Source organism: Lissotriton vulgaris, chromosome 11 (genome assembly GCF_964263255.1).
Source record: "Lissotriton vulgaris chromosome 11, aLisVul1.2, whole genome shotgun sequence".
Taxonomy (NCBI): Eukaryota; Metazoa; Chordata; class Amphibia; order Caudata; family Salamandridae; genus Lissotriton; species Lissotriton vulgaris.
In genome coordinates this window covers 711,226,535-711,242,510 of record NC_141699.1, presented here as the reverse complement: position 1 = coordinate 711,242,510, position 15,976 = coordinate 711,226,535, and the positions used below count along the sequence as shown (strand labels likewise).

Below are 15,976 nucleotides of genomic sequence, written 5' to 3'. Positions count from 1 at the left end.
ATCAGTCTGTCCCTGGCCCAGTGCATCATGGGAACAGGGCAGACTAAACTACCAAGCCAATTCTTTACCAGAAAGGAGCCAAGCTACCGGGGACCGGTTTCTGGCATTTCAGCCTCTTCGGCCCGGCTTGCTTGAATCCTGATGGAGCAGTGAGAAAGGGACTCATGTCTGAGTATACCCTGCCACACCTATAGTGGCCAAAATCGATTTACAAAAGGGGGTGGTGATGAACAGAGTGTCTGAATTGAGCAGACCACTCTTACCCAGTCCAAAGATCAGGGCTTGATCCATCACCGTTATTTATCTCACTGCCCCATCCCAGCTCAGAACCTGGCTATATGCAAATCAGTCTGTCCCTGGCCCAGTGCATCATGGGAACAGGGCAGACTAAACTACCAAGCCAATTCTTTACCAGAAAGGAGCCAAGCTACCGGGGACCGGTTTCTGGCATTTCAGCCTCTTCGGCCCGGCTTGCTTGAATCCTGATGGAGCAGTGAGAAAGGGACTCATGTCTGAGTATACCCTGCCACACCTATAGTGGCCAAAATCGATTTACAAAAGGGGGTGGTGATGAACAGAGTGTCTGAATTGAGCAGACCACTCTTACCCAGTCCAAAGATCAGGGCTTGATCCATCACCGTTATTTATCTCACTGCCCCATCCCAGCTCAGAACCTGGCTATATGCAAATCAGTCTGTCCCTGGCCCAGTGCATCATGGGACCAGGGCAGACTAAACTACCAAGCCAATTCTTTACCAGAAAGGAGCCAAGCTACCGGGGACCGGTTTCTGGCATTTCAGCCTCTTCGGCCCGGCTTGCTTGAATCCTGATGGAGCAGTGAGAAAGGGACTCATGTCTGAGTATACCCTGCCACACCTATAGTGGCCAAAATCGATTTACAAAAGGGGGTGGTGATGAACAGAGTGTCTGAATTGAGCAGACCACTCTTACCCAGTCCAAAGATCAGGGCTTGATCCATCACCGTTATTTATCTCACTGCCCCATCCCAGCTCAGAACCTGGCTATATGCAAATCAGTCTGTCCCTGGCCCAGTGCATCATGGGAACAGGGCAGACTAAACTACCAAGCCAATTCTTTACCAGAAAGGAGCCAAGCTACCGGGGACCGGTTTCTGGCATTTCAGCCTCTTCGGCCCGGCTTGCTTGAATCCTGATGGAGCAGTGAGAAAGGGACTCATGTCTGAGTATACCCTGCCACACCTATAGTGGCCAAAATCGATTTACAAAAGGGGGTGGTGATGAACAGAGTGTCTGAATTGAGCAGACCACTCTTACCCAGTCCAAAGATCAGGGCTTGATCCATCACCGTTATTTATCTCACTGCCCCATCCCAGCTCAGAACCTGGCTATATGCAAATCAGTCTGTCCCTGGCCCAGTGCATCATGGGAACAGGGCAGACTAAACTACCAAGCCAATTCTTTACCAGAAAGGAGCCAAGCTACCGGGGACCGGTTTCTGGCATTTCAGCCTCTTCGGCCCGGCTTGCTTGAATCCTGATGGAGCAGTGAGAAAGGGACTCATGTCTGAGTATACCCTGCCACACCTATAGTGGCCAAAATCGATTTACAAAAGGGGGTGGTGATGAACAGAGTGTCTGAATTGAGCAGACCACTCTTACCCAGTCCAAAGATCAGGGCTTGATCCATCACCGTTATTTATCTCACTGCCCCATCCCAGCTCAGAACCTGGCTATATGCAAATCAGTCTGTCCCTGGCCCAGTGCATCATGGGAACAGGGCAGACTAAACTACCAAGCCAATTCTTTACCAGAAAGGAGCCAAGCTACCGGGGACCGGTTTCTGGCATTTCAGCCTCTTCGGCCCGGCTTGCTTGAATCCTGATGGAGCAGTGAGAAAGGGACTCATGTCTGAGTATACCCTGCCACACCTATAGTGGCCAAAATCGATTTACAAAAGGGGGTGGTGATGAACAGAGTGTCTGAATTGAGCAGACCACTCTTACCCAGTCCAAAGATCAGGGCTTGATCCATCACCGTTATTTATCTCACTGCCCCATCCCAGCTCAGAACCTGGCTATATGCAAATCAGTCTGTCCCTGGCCCAGTGCATCATGGGAACAGGGCAGACTAAACTACCAAGCCAATTCTTTACCAGAAAGGAGCCAAGCTACCGGGGACCGGTTTCTGGCATTTCAGCCTCTTCGGCCCGGCTTGCTTGAATCCTGATGGAGCAGTGAGAAAGGGACTCATGTCTGAGTATACCCTGCCACACCTATAGTGGCCAAAATCGATTTACAAAAGGGGGTGGTGATGAACAGAGTGTCTGAATTGAGCAGACCACTCTTACCCAGTCCAAAGATCAGGGCTTGATCCATCACCGTTATTTATCTCACTGCCCCATCCCAGCTCAGAACCTGGCTATATGCAAATCAGTCTGTCCCTGGCCCAGTGCATCATGGGAACAGGGCAGACTAAACTACCAAGCCAATTCTTTACCAGAAAGGAGCCAAGCTACCGGGGACCGGTTTCTGGCATTTCAGCCTCTTCGGCCCGGCTTGCTTGAATCCTGATGGAGCAGTGAGAAAGGGACTCATGTCTGAGTATACCCTGCCACACCTATAGTGGCCAAAATCGATTTACAAAAGGGGGTGGTGATGAACAGAGTGTCTGAATTGAGCAGACCACTCTTACCCAGTCCAAAGATCAGGGCTTGATCCATCACCGTTATTTATCTCACTGCCCCATCCCAGCTCAGAACCTGGCTATATGCAAATCAGTCTGTCCCTGGCCCAGTGCATCATGGGAACAGGGCAGACTAAACTACCAAGCCAATTCTTTACCAGAAAGGAGCCAAGCTACCGGGGACCGGTTTCTGGCATTTCAGCCTCTTCGGCCCGGCTTGCTTGAATCCTGATGGAGCAGTGAGAAAGGGACTCATGTCTGAGTATACCCTGCCACACCTATAGTGGACGGCATTTTTGGAAACTGCAGCTCTATCCTTTTAAGTCAGCTTCAAGCCACTCTTCTCGTATGGGTCTCTGCAACTTACAACCAGCCGTGTTTGGAGTCCTCATCTTATGGCCATATTATCCGATTGAACCATCCTTATTTATATTCTAAAGATTATGGGGCATAATACCAAGCCTGGCGAAATGACATTATCGCCGCTTTAGCAGCCGTTTTCGGCTGCTAAGCGGCGATAATTACATCGTCCTATTAGCAAGCTGTCACTAACTGATGTTAGCGACAGCTTTGAGGCGATAGCGAGCGGTTTGGGGCCCGCTTTGCATGTCAGCGATATTTATCGCCAATGACACGCAAAGTGGGCGTACCCAAACTGTTAGCGACTGAAAACAGTCACTAACATCGCTATTGCCTATTAGCGAGGCAGGCGTAGCGATGGAAATATTCGCACTAAGCTTAAATATCTCCAAAAACTAACGCCTGCTCAGACCAGTTCTTAGCCATTATATCCAATGGGTGGTGGATATAATGGCTTAAGACCCTGTTAACGATAATGCGTGAATAGCGCTGTATTCTCAGCGATATTCACGGATTTCGCCGCTATCGCCGGGAATTTTCTCACTTTTGAGATAAACGTTGTAAATAGCACATTATCTCAGCAATAAAATCCGGCGATGCGCAGCAATAGAAAAATTGTCGGTAAGCCTATTTAGCGATAAATATTGCTAGTTGTTGGTAATATGCCCCTACATTTTTTATTTTGGGCTTCAAATTGCTTCTTTTGCGTAGTGCTGACAAATTTTCCTCCTTGTTTGGGTTTTTGGAAAAAATATTCTCTTTATTTTTCTCACACGGTACCCTGAAAGAGTGGGTTTATCAAATCCTTTTCCTATATAACTCACTTAAATGTCCACTTTTTGACTATACTTCAACAAAGCTGCCATGCTTCAGTCCTGGGCTTTGTAGCTATTCACTTCAAAGTAGGCATTATAGTAGTCAATGTTTAAACATATTGTTGGAATGTAAAGGCACTTTTCATATATGAAGTGACACCAACTGCGTAGCGCTTTATGCAGGGAATTTTTTTTACAGGACAACCAATCTTAAGTAGTGCCAATAATAAAGTGCTTCTTGCACAGCGCTAATTAGGCACTCCCATTGCTGAGACTGATTGGCTATGACAATGCTCGTTTTATATAATTTACAGCCATGGTGTTAAGTGCTGAATTAGGTCCCTTCTCCGATGCAGCTGGTGCCAAAGGAAGTGGAGCTATCCTGGGTAAGGAGTGGTGTGGACCTTCATCACCACACAAGTCATTTTCTATGACCCTGTTAGGGATAATATTTGCTTGACATGTTTCCCATCTTAGTTCCACTTCATTTAGGGATGGGTCAGCTTCAGGTTTTCTCAGTGGTTTCTTATCAGATATCATGTTTGTGGTGCAGTCAAAACATCATCAGTACACACAATTCAAATGTATCCTTAGGCTCTTGAAAAGACTTGTTCGCATCCTTCTGCAAAGCAACAGATTGTTTGGGGTCAAGGATGTCCGTTGGGTACTCAATAAAGTTGTTGATGCTTTGTCTCATCCCAAGATGTAGGGATGTTGGGGGTTTCGCCTAGAAGTTGTGGAAAGCCACACCATTCTGGAAAGATCTCTGGAGTCTTGGGGTGAAGTCCTCCCGAAACGCATCACTGCAAGCGTAGAGCCCAAAACTAGGAAAGTCTTTAGAGGCCATTGATAGATGTTAAGATGTTACAGCTGTTCTGGAAAAAAGGAACAGTCGGAATACATATTTGCTAATGGGTCACTAGTTTCTTTCTTGGAACACTGAGGGGTAGGTGGAGGTCAGCGGCCCACAATCCCGTCACATAGCTGACATAGCTTTGCTTGCGACGATAGCCAGGGCTCAAGATTTGTACTCATAGTTTCAGGATAAAGAACGACTGAAACAGATGGGAGTGGTTAGATGAGGCTGAGCCTGACAGGAGAAGGCCAATTGATGCTAACAAGCAAGATAACTTCTTGGTGCATTTCCTGTCAACATGTAGCTTGCAGTATGAGGTGGTCATCTTCAAGGCCTTTTATGGAGCAGGTGGCGTGGGAGAGCTGGTGGGTGCATCATAGTGAGGTTCAAAAGTGCTTTGGAGCTGGTCCATGTATCACTGGAAAGGAATCTTTGTCGATACTCGTATTGCGTATGATAACTGACCTGTGCAGTAGGGATCATACATACCTCTGGGGATGGCATGAGGTCGTTCTTGCTGCCCAGTTTTAGGTTTGGCAGATATCATGGCTCCTCACCCAGCTGGTACAAGTACTACTATACTGGCACATGCAAATAGGATACTGCTGATCTGCTTTTAGTTCAGCAGAGTGCAGAACACAACCTTGAAAGCAGTGCATATATGTGCTTGGCCTTGGCTAATCTGAAAATATTTTATAAGTCATACAAGAAAACCTTGTGAAATGTTTGCATGTTATGACTTTTGTGGCAGCAACAAACAACACAATGATGAAATGAATGCTTGGATTAATCTCAGCAACTTGTGATGAATCAGCCTTCATTACTGTCCATGTACTACTAGGCCACTCCAGGCATGAACCAGCCATGTGCACTTCAGCCTTGGTCCTATGCCGGTAGGAAAGGTCCAGCCAGGTCACCTCCAGACAGGAATACAAACTGCCCCGTGGTCAAATTCAGCTTACTTATGCTTCTTCATAATTTAAACCTGTGGAACAGTGACTACGGTACCCACGTCTAGGATTACAACCGTTACACTGTAACAAACAACACAGTGATGAAAGCAATGCTTAAATTCATCTCAGTCACTGGCGTTCTCTCTGGTCGCATTCTTATCCTTTGTCTTTCATTCACTATCAGCCTGATTCATCAAAGGTAATAGCGCTCGCAAAGGGCCAGATTCTGAGAATCTGGCCCTTTGCGAGTGCGATTTTTGCATTTGGGATTCATCATCCCAAATGCAAAAATCGGTAATAGCGAATTCGCAAATTTGCGAGGAATTACATTTAAGGAATCTCTATTTGAGATTCCTTAAATGCAATTCATCATCCATTTTCAAATTGCGAATTCGCAATTTCGAGCCGCTATTTACCGCGAGGTCAAACCTCGTGGTAAATAGCGAAAACTCAGAAAAATGCTTTTAAAAGCATTTTTCTGAGTTGCATGTTGCACACACAGATGTCCTTTGGACATGTGTGTGCGCAGCCCCTATTTAAATTAGCATTTAAGGGGTGCTACAGGATGTCCTCTGGACACCCCTGGCACCCTTTAAATCGCTATCTTATTTGCGATTAGCAAATTGCTAATCGCAAATAAGGAATACTCCCCATTCATTCCTATGGGCCTCTTGGCCCATAGGAATGAACGCAGAGTTATTCCTTATTTGCGATTAGCAATTTGCTAATCGCAAATAAGGAATAATTAGGAATCGCATTTTTTTGGGATATTCCTACATGAATCCCGTTTTGCGAGCCTGTAATAGCGATTCCTTATGAATCGCTATTAGAGACTCGCAAAACGGGTCTTTCATGAATCAGGCTGTATGCCACTCCAGACAGAGATCACTCAAATGCTCTCATACTCAAATCAGTCTTGGTCCAGCTCCAATAGGAACAGTCCAGTTTGAACTTCCAGGCCGGTGACAGGATTTGATTAAAGCATTCCTTTCATTACATTGTTGTTTGATTCAGTAGATGCCGAATGTGAGACATGTATGTTCACTACATCCTGCCAGAGAGGACAGGGGCCAAGAAGAACCCGTTTGTGTAATTGTGGACACTTTTCTGCACACTTTGGAGGCTTGCCCTCATGACTGAAATTGGCCATAGAGGACTTAGGGAAAACCAAGGTGGGAAAAGTGCAGGAGGCTGCTTTAGGGGTAGGATGGGTTGAGAGATACCCCACCATCCACCCCTGAAAGTAGCTCAGACGGAGTGCCAGATTTATTTTTATTGTTACAAACTTGATTTGCTGCTGTAAATAAATAATGCTCCTCCGTACTATGCCTGCCCCTTAAGTATTGAAGTAATTCTTGGTTCCTCACTAAAATGTGTCTTATTTGGCAAGGGAATCGAAACTTAGATAAATTAAGGCATGGGTCTATAACTGTTCTCAACTGAGTCATGCTCTGGAACTTGACCTTGTGTACATATTTCCTCTCTTTTTAACCCTAAAGGTTAGGCATTGCAGCATAGATTGTCTTTTTGGTTTACTTCTGCTGTTCTCAGGGATCGGTTGAATTGTGCCTATTCTTCTCTACTATGAGTTTGTTTGATTGTCATGGGTTTGCTTTTTTGTCTGCTCAGAGACGGTCCGTGTCTATCCATCATAAGTATATATGGAAGTCTATGGGTAGGCCAATCTGGATTTGACTGCGCCTACCTCCTGTGAGAGCAACACTCCACTCTGTCTCACGAGGGTGACTTTATGGTGGTGTTATGTTCTTTCCTTGCCTCCCATTTTCCCATAGTTTGCCATCAATACTGGAAAAGTAACCTGTCGCTGCTGCTCCTGGGATGCAGTAGTGGAGCGGGCGGGGGGGTCAGAGGGGGGCTAAACAATAAAATTAAAAAGATAACTTACCTGCCGTCTGGCCGACCGGCTGGCCAGCCACCACCTCTATTCTGTCCTCTTCCAGGCTTCTGTTGGAACAGGAAGTACCAAGGCTCACTAAGTCAATCATACGCTGCAATGCAGAGTTGTGATTGGTCTGAGCGCCGTGGTTCGGCGCTCAGATGGGGAATGGGAGCCTGGGCATGTTCTCTACATGGGCTGTAATGCAGCCTGGGTGGAGATCATGCAAACTGCGCATTAATGTTTAGCTGGCTTGAGAGAGCCGGTCAAACATTCATGTGCATTTAAGAGGGTGCCACCACTCCTCCCCTCATGCTGCCCAGCCTAGTCCCACCCCACAAAACTGCCTCTGCAAGGAAACATAAAATGGTGAGAACATCACATTATTATCATTTTTGTTTTCCTTTCTTAACATGCTGAAAGGTGGTGGGGCAACACTCCTCCGCATTAGTGGAGGAGCTGCCCCTGAATTCACTGATCAAAAATGGACCTTTCCCCATTAAAGATAATCAATTGAGCTGGGGTCCTCTCTGCTGAATGGAGGCTCCTTGCCAGAAAGGACATGTGGCACACTGCATGTGTATCAATTGTGTACTGTTGTTGGAGTTATGCACCCTGGGTTACTATCTACTTCTGCTCCTTTGTCATCTGCCAGCCCAGGTTTTGAGGGGAAAAGAAACCAGTGTCATAAGAGCCTCCTTTTGTCTGAGATGTGCTCTGCCACCACAGCATGGATAAGGCGTGCCATAGTTCATCCACTTGAGATGCAACTTGCCCACAAGATGCAGCTGCATCCACAGAAATGCAACAGCAGCACTCATGTGAAATGCAGACGCGTTCACCCACACCAGCAGAGCTTTAAAGCAACACGCTTGCCTGCAGCAGCTGAAATGCAATAGCGCAATTATCAATAGGAATGAAGATGTAAAGAAGCCGGGACAGTCCCCGGCAATGTATATGACAGGTTGCTAGGACAGAAAACAGAAAGAAAGGATACCAGAAATAGCGGGACAGAAGAAAAGACAACATTATGCTTTCATTTGGTTCTGCTACAACAATTGAAGTCGAATTGAGCCAGGGATTGTGATCACAGGCCACTAGCCACATTTCATCCCTATGGGATTAAAAGATGAAACCCAATGGAGGAAGGCCAGGAACCTGGCTTGGAGCGCCATGTTCATCCCCTGAAAACTTCCCTTCGACAGTCGGTCAAATTTTGCACTTGACTAGTTTTTTCCTGTGCCTTGAATATGTCACCTATGCTTTGTATTCGGAGGAAGCTTTAACAGCCCTTGTTTGCAACTGTTCAAAAGAAGGAAATCCATTAAAACACATTGCCTCGGCGGATCTTGATGTTCCATAGGTTTTGGCCAGCATAATGGCTATGTTTATTTCTAGAGCACATTGATGGTGACCGTTGTGTCCTGTTGATAGCTGCCCAAGAGCTCTATAAGGACACTAATAGGTTTTCAAAGCACATACAACAAAGTAAGCTTTCATACATTTAATATACATTCCAAGAATATTCCAGATCTGTGTTGGATGGATGGAAAAAGATAATTTCTGACACTTCAATCTTCCTAAATTTTAGGAGCAGATAGTCATTTGAGTGAAACAGGACTGAGTGGTCTTCCAATCTGCATGGATTTAAATGGATGAGAATGAACAACAGGTCTTATCGTGGACAGCTGAGTGCATCATACTCCGTATCTTGAACTCTAGTCATTCTCTAAATGGCAGCTAGTGTGGCATATACAGTGCAAGGGTAACGTGATCCCTCAAACTAAGCCCAAAGAGGATATGTTTTGCCATATTTTGTGGGCATAATAAATGTTGCGGAAAATATTGTGGAACACATAAGTTGGCATTATTAGTGGCTTTACGAGAAGGCGCAAATGTCATTATTAGTGGTATCTGCAGAAAGGACTCAAGTATTTCTAGAACTAACACATTTTCCCATAGACACAGAATGGGCAAAACCCTTTGATGCATCTGGCCCTTAGTGTATGAAGAGTAACAAAACTTGCTCTAACCACAATGGGCATCTGACGACCATTGGTCAGTTCAGAATCCATGCTTACCCATATCTTTTTTATTTTTATCAATAGGTGTTGGTGAGGTACCATAGTCTACAATGCCAGCTCTCACTCAACCAATGGGAGGAGGCCAATGTTTTACTAATGTAACAGCCTTTTGGCACTCAACAAAGACCAGCTTGTTTTTTCCTGGTTAGCATGTAATATTCTGAGGATCAATTGAGTGCAGGCACCACAGCTGAAAATGTGAACTCCCAAATAAATCTAGCTGAAATTAGCTAGATGAAGTAGGGATCTCTCAGAAAGCAGACGTGGCAGAGCTCACTCCTGGGGTGCTCTGTAGTCTTTAGTAAGTGGGGAAGATATGAAGTGAGAGGGCTACCACCTGAGCTCTGCCTTTCAAAAAGAAGCAAACACACCCTAGGGTTCATATCTGGATGACAAACTCATCAAGAGATATTGAGTAGGATTGCATGTTTGGCACTCTTCAATGCCATCAATAGGTGTAACAAGATCATTGTGCTCAGATTGCAATCACCCACCAGCAGCCATGGGTATCTAGGGGATCCCCAATTCAGCCTGCTGGTACAGCCTGTTCAAGCAATATGAATGGAAACAGGAATTCAGAAATAGACTAAAATCAGTGTTCTCTGAGATCCTTTGGATCAGCCTGTGGTTTTTCCAATAGAGGTGTCACCCCAGACTTTTTGAATGAGACAGGTACAGATGTCCAAAAGACACAATACCCATTTTGAAGGGTAATGGAAGCACTCACTCCTAATAGTTCCTCATTGCATGTATCATTCACAAAGGTATGTCGATATAGGAGCATTGAATATTCTGTTTGACGTGGAGATGTTGAGCATTGTCTGCGGATACTCTCAGCCTGAGATACGAGGGTAAGGTCGGTGTAATTCTTAGCTATTAGATCCCTACCAATGTCAATGATGGTCAGGATTCATGTCCATGAGTACATGTGTACTCCTGATCTATCACACTAAAGAAACTGGGGGCCATATTATCAAGAAAGGGCGATACATTATTGCCACTTTTATCGCCAGGAAACTGCTGCTAAAGCGCAATAATGGGCTTGATAATATGCCCTTGTGAATTCCCATAGAAGCCCAGGTTCTGGTATTAACTTGGGCTTCTATGGGAATTCACAAGGGCATATTATCAAGCCCATTATGGCCGCTTTAGCGGCAGTTTCCTGCCAATAAAAGCGGCAATAATGTATCGCCCTTTCTTGATAATATGGCCCTGTGCTCCTTCCTATTAAGAGGAAATGTGTAGCCCTGCACACAAAATCGTATCTGTGGCAAAAGTAAGTGATTTACCTCCTCCTCGTCTTGATGTAGTCACAGAGATATACATAAGAAGGGAAAAAGTAGAAAAGCAAAGGCAATCACCCCATCCAGGAAATCTTCCAAAAACTTAATTCTCTGTTAAAACAACAGCTCTAGACTCATAAAAAGATAAGTACGACTCATTGCAACAATGACGCTCCTCTACCGTAAAGTTTAGTAAAGAAGAGTGCGGCCTGCGAAGAGGGGATGGTTTAAATTTGTAGGGTCCCAGTTCAGCTGATGTACTGACAAACCTCCAGCTTGGACTTTACCAGCTGATCACTACCTGAATTTGGGAGGGCGAGAAGAAGACTGGTGTGAATCGTTGTTCTTATGTTCATTAACACACCATAGTTATCCATGGATTATCAATTGTTATATATGGATGACAATAACTGCACAGTTTTGTTTGACTGTCCTACCGACAAGAGGCTGTGAGTGAAAACTAGAGTAAAGACGAAATGCAAAAGTAGTAGGGCATAAAGAATTGAATGTCAGGGGTATTTAATACAGAGTACTTTTGCTTTTTGTAACGGTGTGTATTTGAAGAGTTACTCATTTCTATTTTCTTGGTTACAATATCTCAAAACTCTCTGGATCAGTCAATAAAATACAGAAGGACATATAATGCCATTGGCCAGTGTCTAATTTTACTTCGGGTTGCTATGGTCAGATTAAGGGATACTGTTTTAATTTATAAGTGCTCTGGGGACTTGAGCCTGCTGTTTTGATAAAACGATGCACCCGACCATCAGCCATGGATGAGGACACGGCTACCACTACCAAAGGTAAGCAGGAAGCCCTGGTAAGCACAGGGGACTCAAACTATATCCCATTTGATTAACTAATGTCAGAGGCTATTGTTGGGGCCCCAAAATCACTTCGTGGGTAGGGCTCCAAAGTGTCTTCATTTTGCCACACGCTCCACCGTGAATTAACAAATGGATGGAGGGATTCAGACTCTCCGGCATCACAGAACCTCAGAGCTCGTCAACTTCAAATGATCAGACGCTTAGAAAAAAGACGATAGAAAAGTCAGAGATACCCAGTTAGAAAAAGCCAAAAAATCCAGTTGGAAAAGAACAAAAAGAGACAGCAATAGAAGCCAGTAATGTTGGAGATTAGAGGAAAGCGCCAGACAAAAGGGGTGATATTGGTGTCTTACTTCCTCCAGGGTGTGCCTTGCTTTCTCATGCCTGTCTGATTGGCAGCCCTTTAGCTTCATCCTCTGCCTCCGCTCCTCAACCAGCCACAGGTCATCTAGGCTGAATCGCTGGCGCTTCTGGTCGCTTCTTGTGTGACTTTGCTCTCTGCCTTCCGTGGCATGTAGGGGGCGCATCCAGGCGCTTGTGTCTGAGGCGGGACGTTGAGGTGGTGGCAAATCAGAAGTCCACTTTTTGGAAGAAAGCAATCTCTTTTCCCTTGGCCTCACTTCCAGTGGAGATTTGCAGGGCTGTTTATACTCCTGCTGTGCAAGTATTGGGTAAAAACACAAGTCATGTGACAATGGACATCAGAAAATATTGCTTTGAGGCTGGACCGACAATAATTTGAGTGGTACAAAGGTACACAGAGAAAGATGATGAAAAATATTAGGTAGATGCAAATTGTTCATTACTTTGCAAATAAATGCTACTTACTAGAGATCACATACACAATGTTCACGACTTCAGCTCACATATGCTTAAAGATATATTAAGTGCACGTGGGTTCTATTACTACTGTAGGTGCAGTTTGAGACTATCTAATTAGAAGTACTCAATAAGAGCCAAGTCTCATACATAACAGGAGCAAATAACTCAAAAATTGAACAGAGAATCATTTGTCTCACTAAGGCAGCCAAATCTGAAGCACCGTTAACAATGTGACTGCGTGAGATGCTCCCAGATTGCTGAAGCACATCAATGTCTGAATGTTGGTGCAGCAGTTGCTATTGTGGTAGCCAGAGCCTGCTCGAAAGCCAAAACATACACTCTATAGTCAATTTCAGCGGTTCGATGGAGCTCAGGTCAGGGACTTGGGAGAGGCATTCTCTTTCTGCTCACCACATGCGGGCACTGAGGCTCCACCTCATTCAGCTGGTGGGCCGTGCTGGGTAAGGGATGCCTGTGCGGTGGGTGCTGTCAGGCCCACTAGTGGGCTGTGGCCTGGCTGGTGGCAATCCGGCCCTATGACAGCCTACTGCCCAACATGTGGCCAACTACCCTCCCTGTTTATTGCGCAGACAGTGCAGAAGATGCAGCACCTTCTCTCTGGCCACATGCAGAGACCTTGGGCTGATCGGGAATGGCACTGATTCAGAAATACTTTATTTTCAAGAAATATATCCATATAGAAATATGACACACATTTCTATTTATTATAAAATGGAGAAAACAGACATGAAGTAACCTAAACAAAAATGCATGGTTGTTTCCTTCAGCCACAACTACTTATAGATTATACAATTTCAACCCTATAAACAATAAAAATGTCCCTACCCTGACCAAATACAATCCACAGCCCAAAGTATCACATATATTTAAAACCTTTCACTAAAAATAATAAAAAATGAATCAATAGAAGAACAGTTCATTCTACCCCAATCAGCATTTTAAAGTGCAATGTGTGTTTAACCAATAGCAAATAGTACATTTTACCACAATCAGGATTCTAAATTGCAATGGCACTGTTGCTCTTGAGGGGCTTTCAGAATGGACGTCTTTGATATATATCATATACTTAATATGTTATCTTTACAATACATATTGCAAATGAGTATCCTAAAGCAGTTATGAGTCCATTAGTGTTCGATCTCATGCTCAGAGGCCTTTTCCTCAGGGTGACCCACATTTCCACATTATCTATTTGAATACTTCTATTCTCCTCTCTTAGGTTCTCCATTTTGCATCATGTGGAGTGAGTGTCCTATACAGAGATTGGAAGGCTTGCGACAGCCGAGTTACCATATGAGCCCTCTTTCTAGAGATGTGATTTCTCCAAAATGATCAGAGTACTGGGGTGGCACTACCTTAACGACCTCATAGGAAATGACATGACAAGACATTTTACCATGATGATGTCCCCTTGTACATGCCTTAAACAATTGGTATTTGTTGGAAGCTAGGTTCCTGGTTCAGGGAGTTGAAACCCTACTCCAGCAGGAACTACAATCTGTGTCAAGGTGAAACACAAGCAAATCCCAAATTCACCTGTGCTTAACCCACTGGCAGCTTGGCACAAAAGCAGCCAGGCTTAACTTAGAGGCAATGTGTAAAATATTTATGCAGCATTTCAAACAAAAACAGGGTGAAAACACAACACAAGAAAAATCCTATATCAATTTAGAAAAATAGAGCAACATTTAATAAATGATTTGACACCAAAATGACAAAAATCCAATGAGTAGAACCAGAGATATGCAATTTTAAAGATTTAAGTGAAAATAGTGTCTAGAAGCACAAAGTGCCAAATGTGCTTATCTGGTTGAGTCAGACCAGGGCAAAGTCACAACTTCAGGACTACTGCAATGGAGTGTTGGCCGGACAAAGGGACAAGTTGAGCACACTGAACAAGATTACCTTAAATCCTGGGTTGGTGAGGGTTGCGATAGCCCGAATTAGGGTTGCATCGTGCAGCGGCAGTTCTGAGGAGCCGTGAGGTGAGGTCCTGCATCGTTGTCGAGGATACCATTGACAAGGGCTTTGGGATCCCAAGTTCTGCGTCAAAGATGCACCACTCACTGGCTGGCTCCGAAAAAGCTTCGGGGATGCAATGCAGAGTCCTGCATCTTCTTTGAAAATGGCTTTAACAATGGGTTTTTGATGTGAAGGCCTGTGTCAATGAAGTGTCCCCCAGTGGTGGTTCAGAGGGGATTGCAGGCTGCGACATGAGGTTCGATATAAGGGATGCATAGCGCTGCAATGGTTATGAAGTGACTGCGAAGAGATGCATTATGCTGCGTTGGTTCTGCTCACAGGACCACAGTTGGGCTGGCAGAGCACCTTCAGGTCCACTTCCAAGGGTCTAGGACTGGGGTGGCACCAGTGGGGGACAAGACTCAAAGACTCACAGCAGGCCGAGTCCTTAGAGTCTGTTCTGTCCATGAAACCTCTGATCATGGGGGCAGTCAACTGGCCCTTGGAATCACTCTGATGGTTCTGGGTACCAGATGCATGCCCAGTCCTTTTACTCAGGCAGCACGGCAGCAGGGCAAAAGAGTAGCAGCCATTTTGGCAGCGCAGCAAAGCATTCCTTTTGAGTCTTCCACAGATCCAGTAGTGTACTGAAGAGTTGAATCTGAGGGTCCAATACTGGTGGAAAAATAAATTACAGTCCCCATAAAAGAGTGTCCGTGGGGCCCATGTGCAAACACTGACTCAAATTAAGCAGTGCTTGTAACCAACTGGATATTGGGAAAATAACCCAATCTAGTGTCCACTTTAAAGTAGGAGAAGGTTTCCATCCTCAGAGGGGCTTGGAATTTTCTGCCTCCCTGCCTTGACCCCCGATTGTCTGGGGTCACAATAGACAAGTGTCAAACCCATTGTGAGTGTGCTCAGGGAGAGCCTTTGTGATGTGCATGTGTGGTCGGTGACAGCTCCTCCCCCTAATTAAGACAGAGAAGGCCTTTCCTGATAATGCATATGCTCCTTTGTCCCACTATTTGGGATCAATACACAAAGACCAACTGCCAGCTACACCTAGTCATGTGACCCAGTAAAAAGTCGGCAGGCGCCAAATGATTAGGACAAGAAAATGGCAACTTTCTAAAAGTGGCATCTTTAGAATTGCGACCTAAAATCTGACTTTACCATTAAAAAGTGCTTTAAATTCCATTTCCAACTAAGAGGCCCTTGATCCAAACTGAACTTGGAATTTGTATGTGAGCAGTCAGTTTCAACTAACAAACAAAAGTGCTCAAAGACTCGTTAAAAACTGAGCCTTTCGCAACTTCCTCTGGCCCCACAGGATCACGCCCTAGGAATATTTTTCATTCATGAACAGATAACACAGTCGACGCCCTGAAGAGAATCCTGTAAATAACTCTGGTAATCGAAACGCGTCAGCAC

General features: G+C 44.9%; 1 protein-coding gene across 5 annotated transcripts in view; it reads right to left on the bottom strand.

Moving 5' to 3' along the window:
* The window catches only part of ARHGEF4 (Rho guanine nucleotide exchange factor 4), a 663,006-nt gene that overhangs the window by 368,042 nt on the left and 278,988 nt on the right, over window positions 1-15,976 (bottom strand). For 3 of the 5 annotated variants that reach the window (XM_086943787.1, XM_086943785.1, XM_086943788.1), the window contains exon 3: window positions 12,091-12,393. The exons of 1 other annotated variant lie outside the window; for it this stretch is intronic. In XM_086943787.1, coding sequence (XP_086799913.1) covers window positions 12,091-12,393 — 303 coding nt within the window. The remainder of the gene's footprint in view (window positions 1-12,090; window positions 12,394-15,976) is intronic. One more of the 5 variants, XM_086943786.1, reaches the window with a different exon arrangement.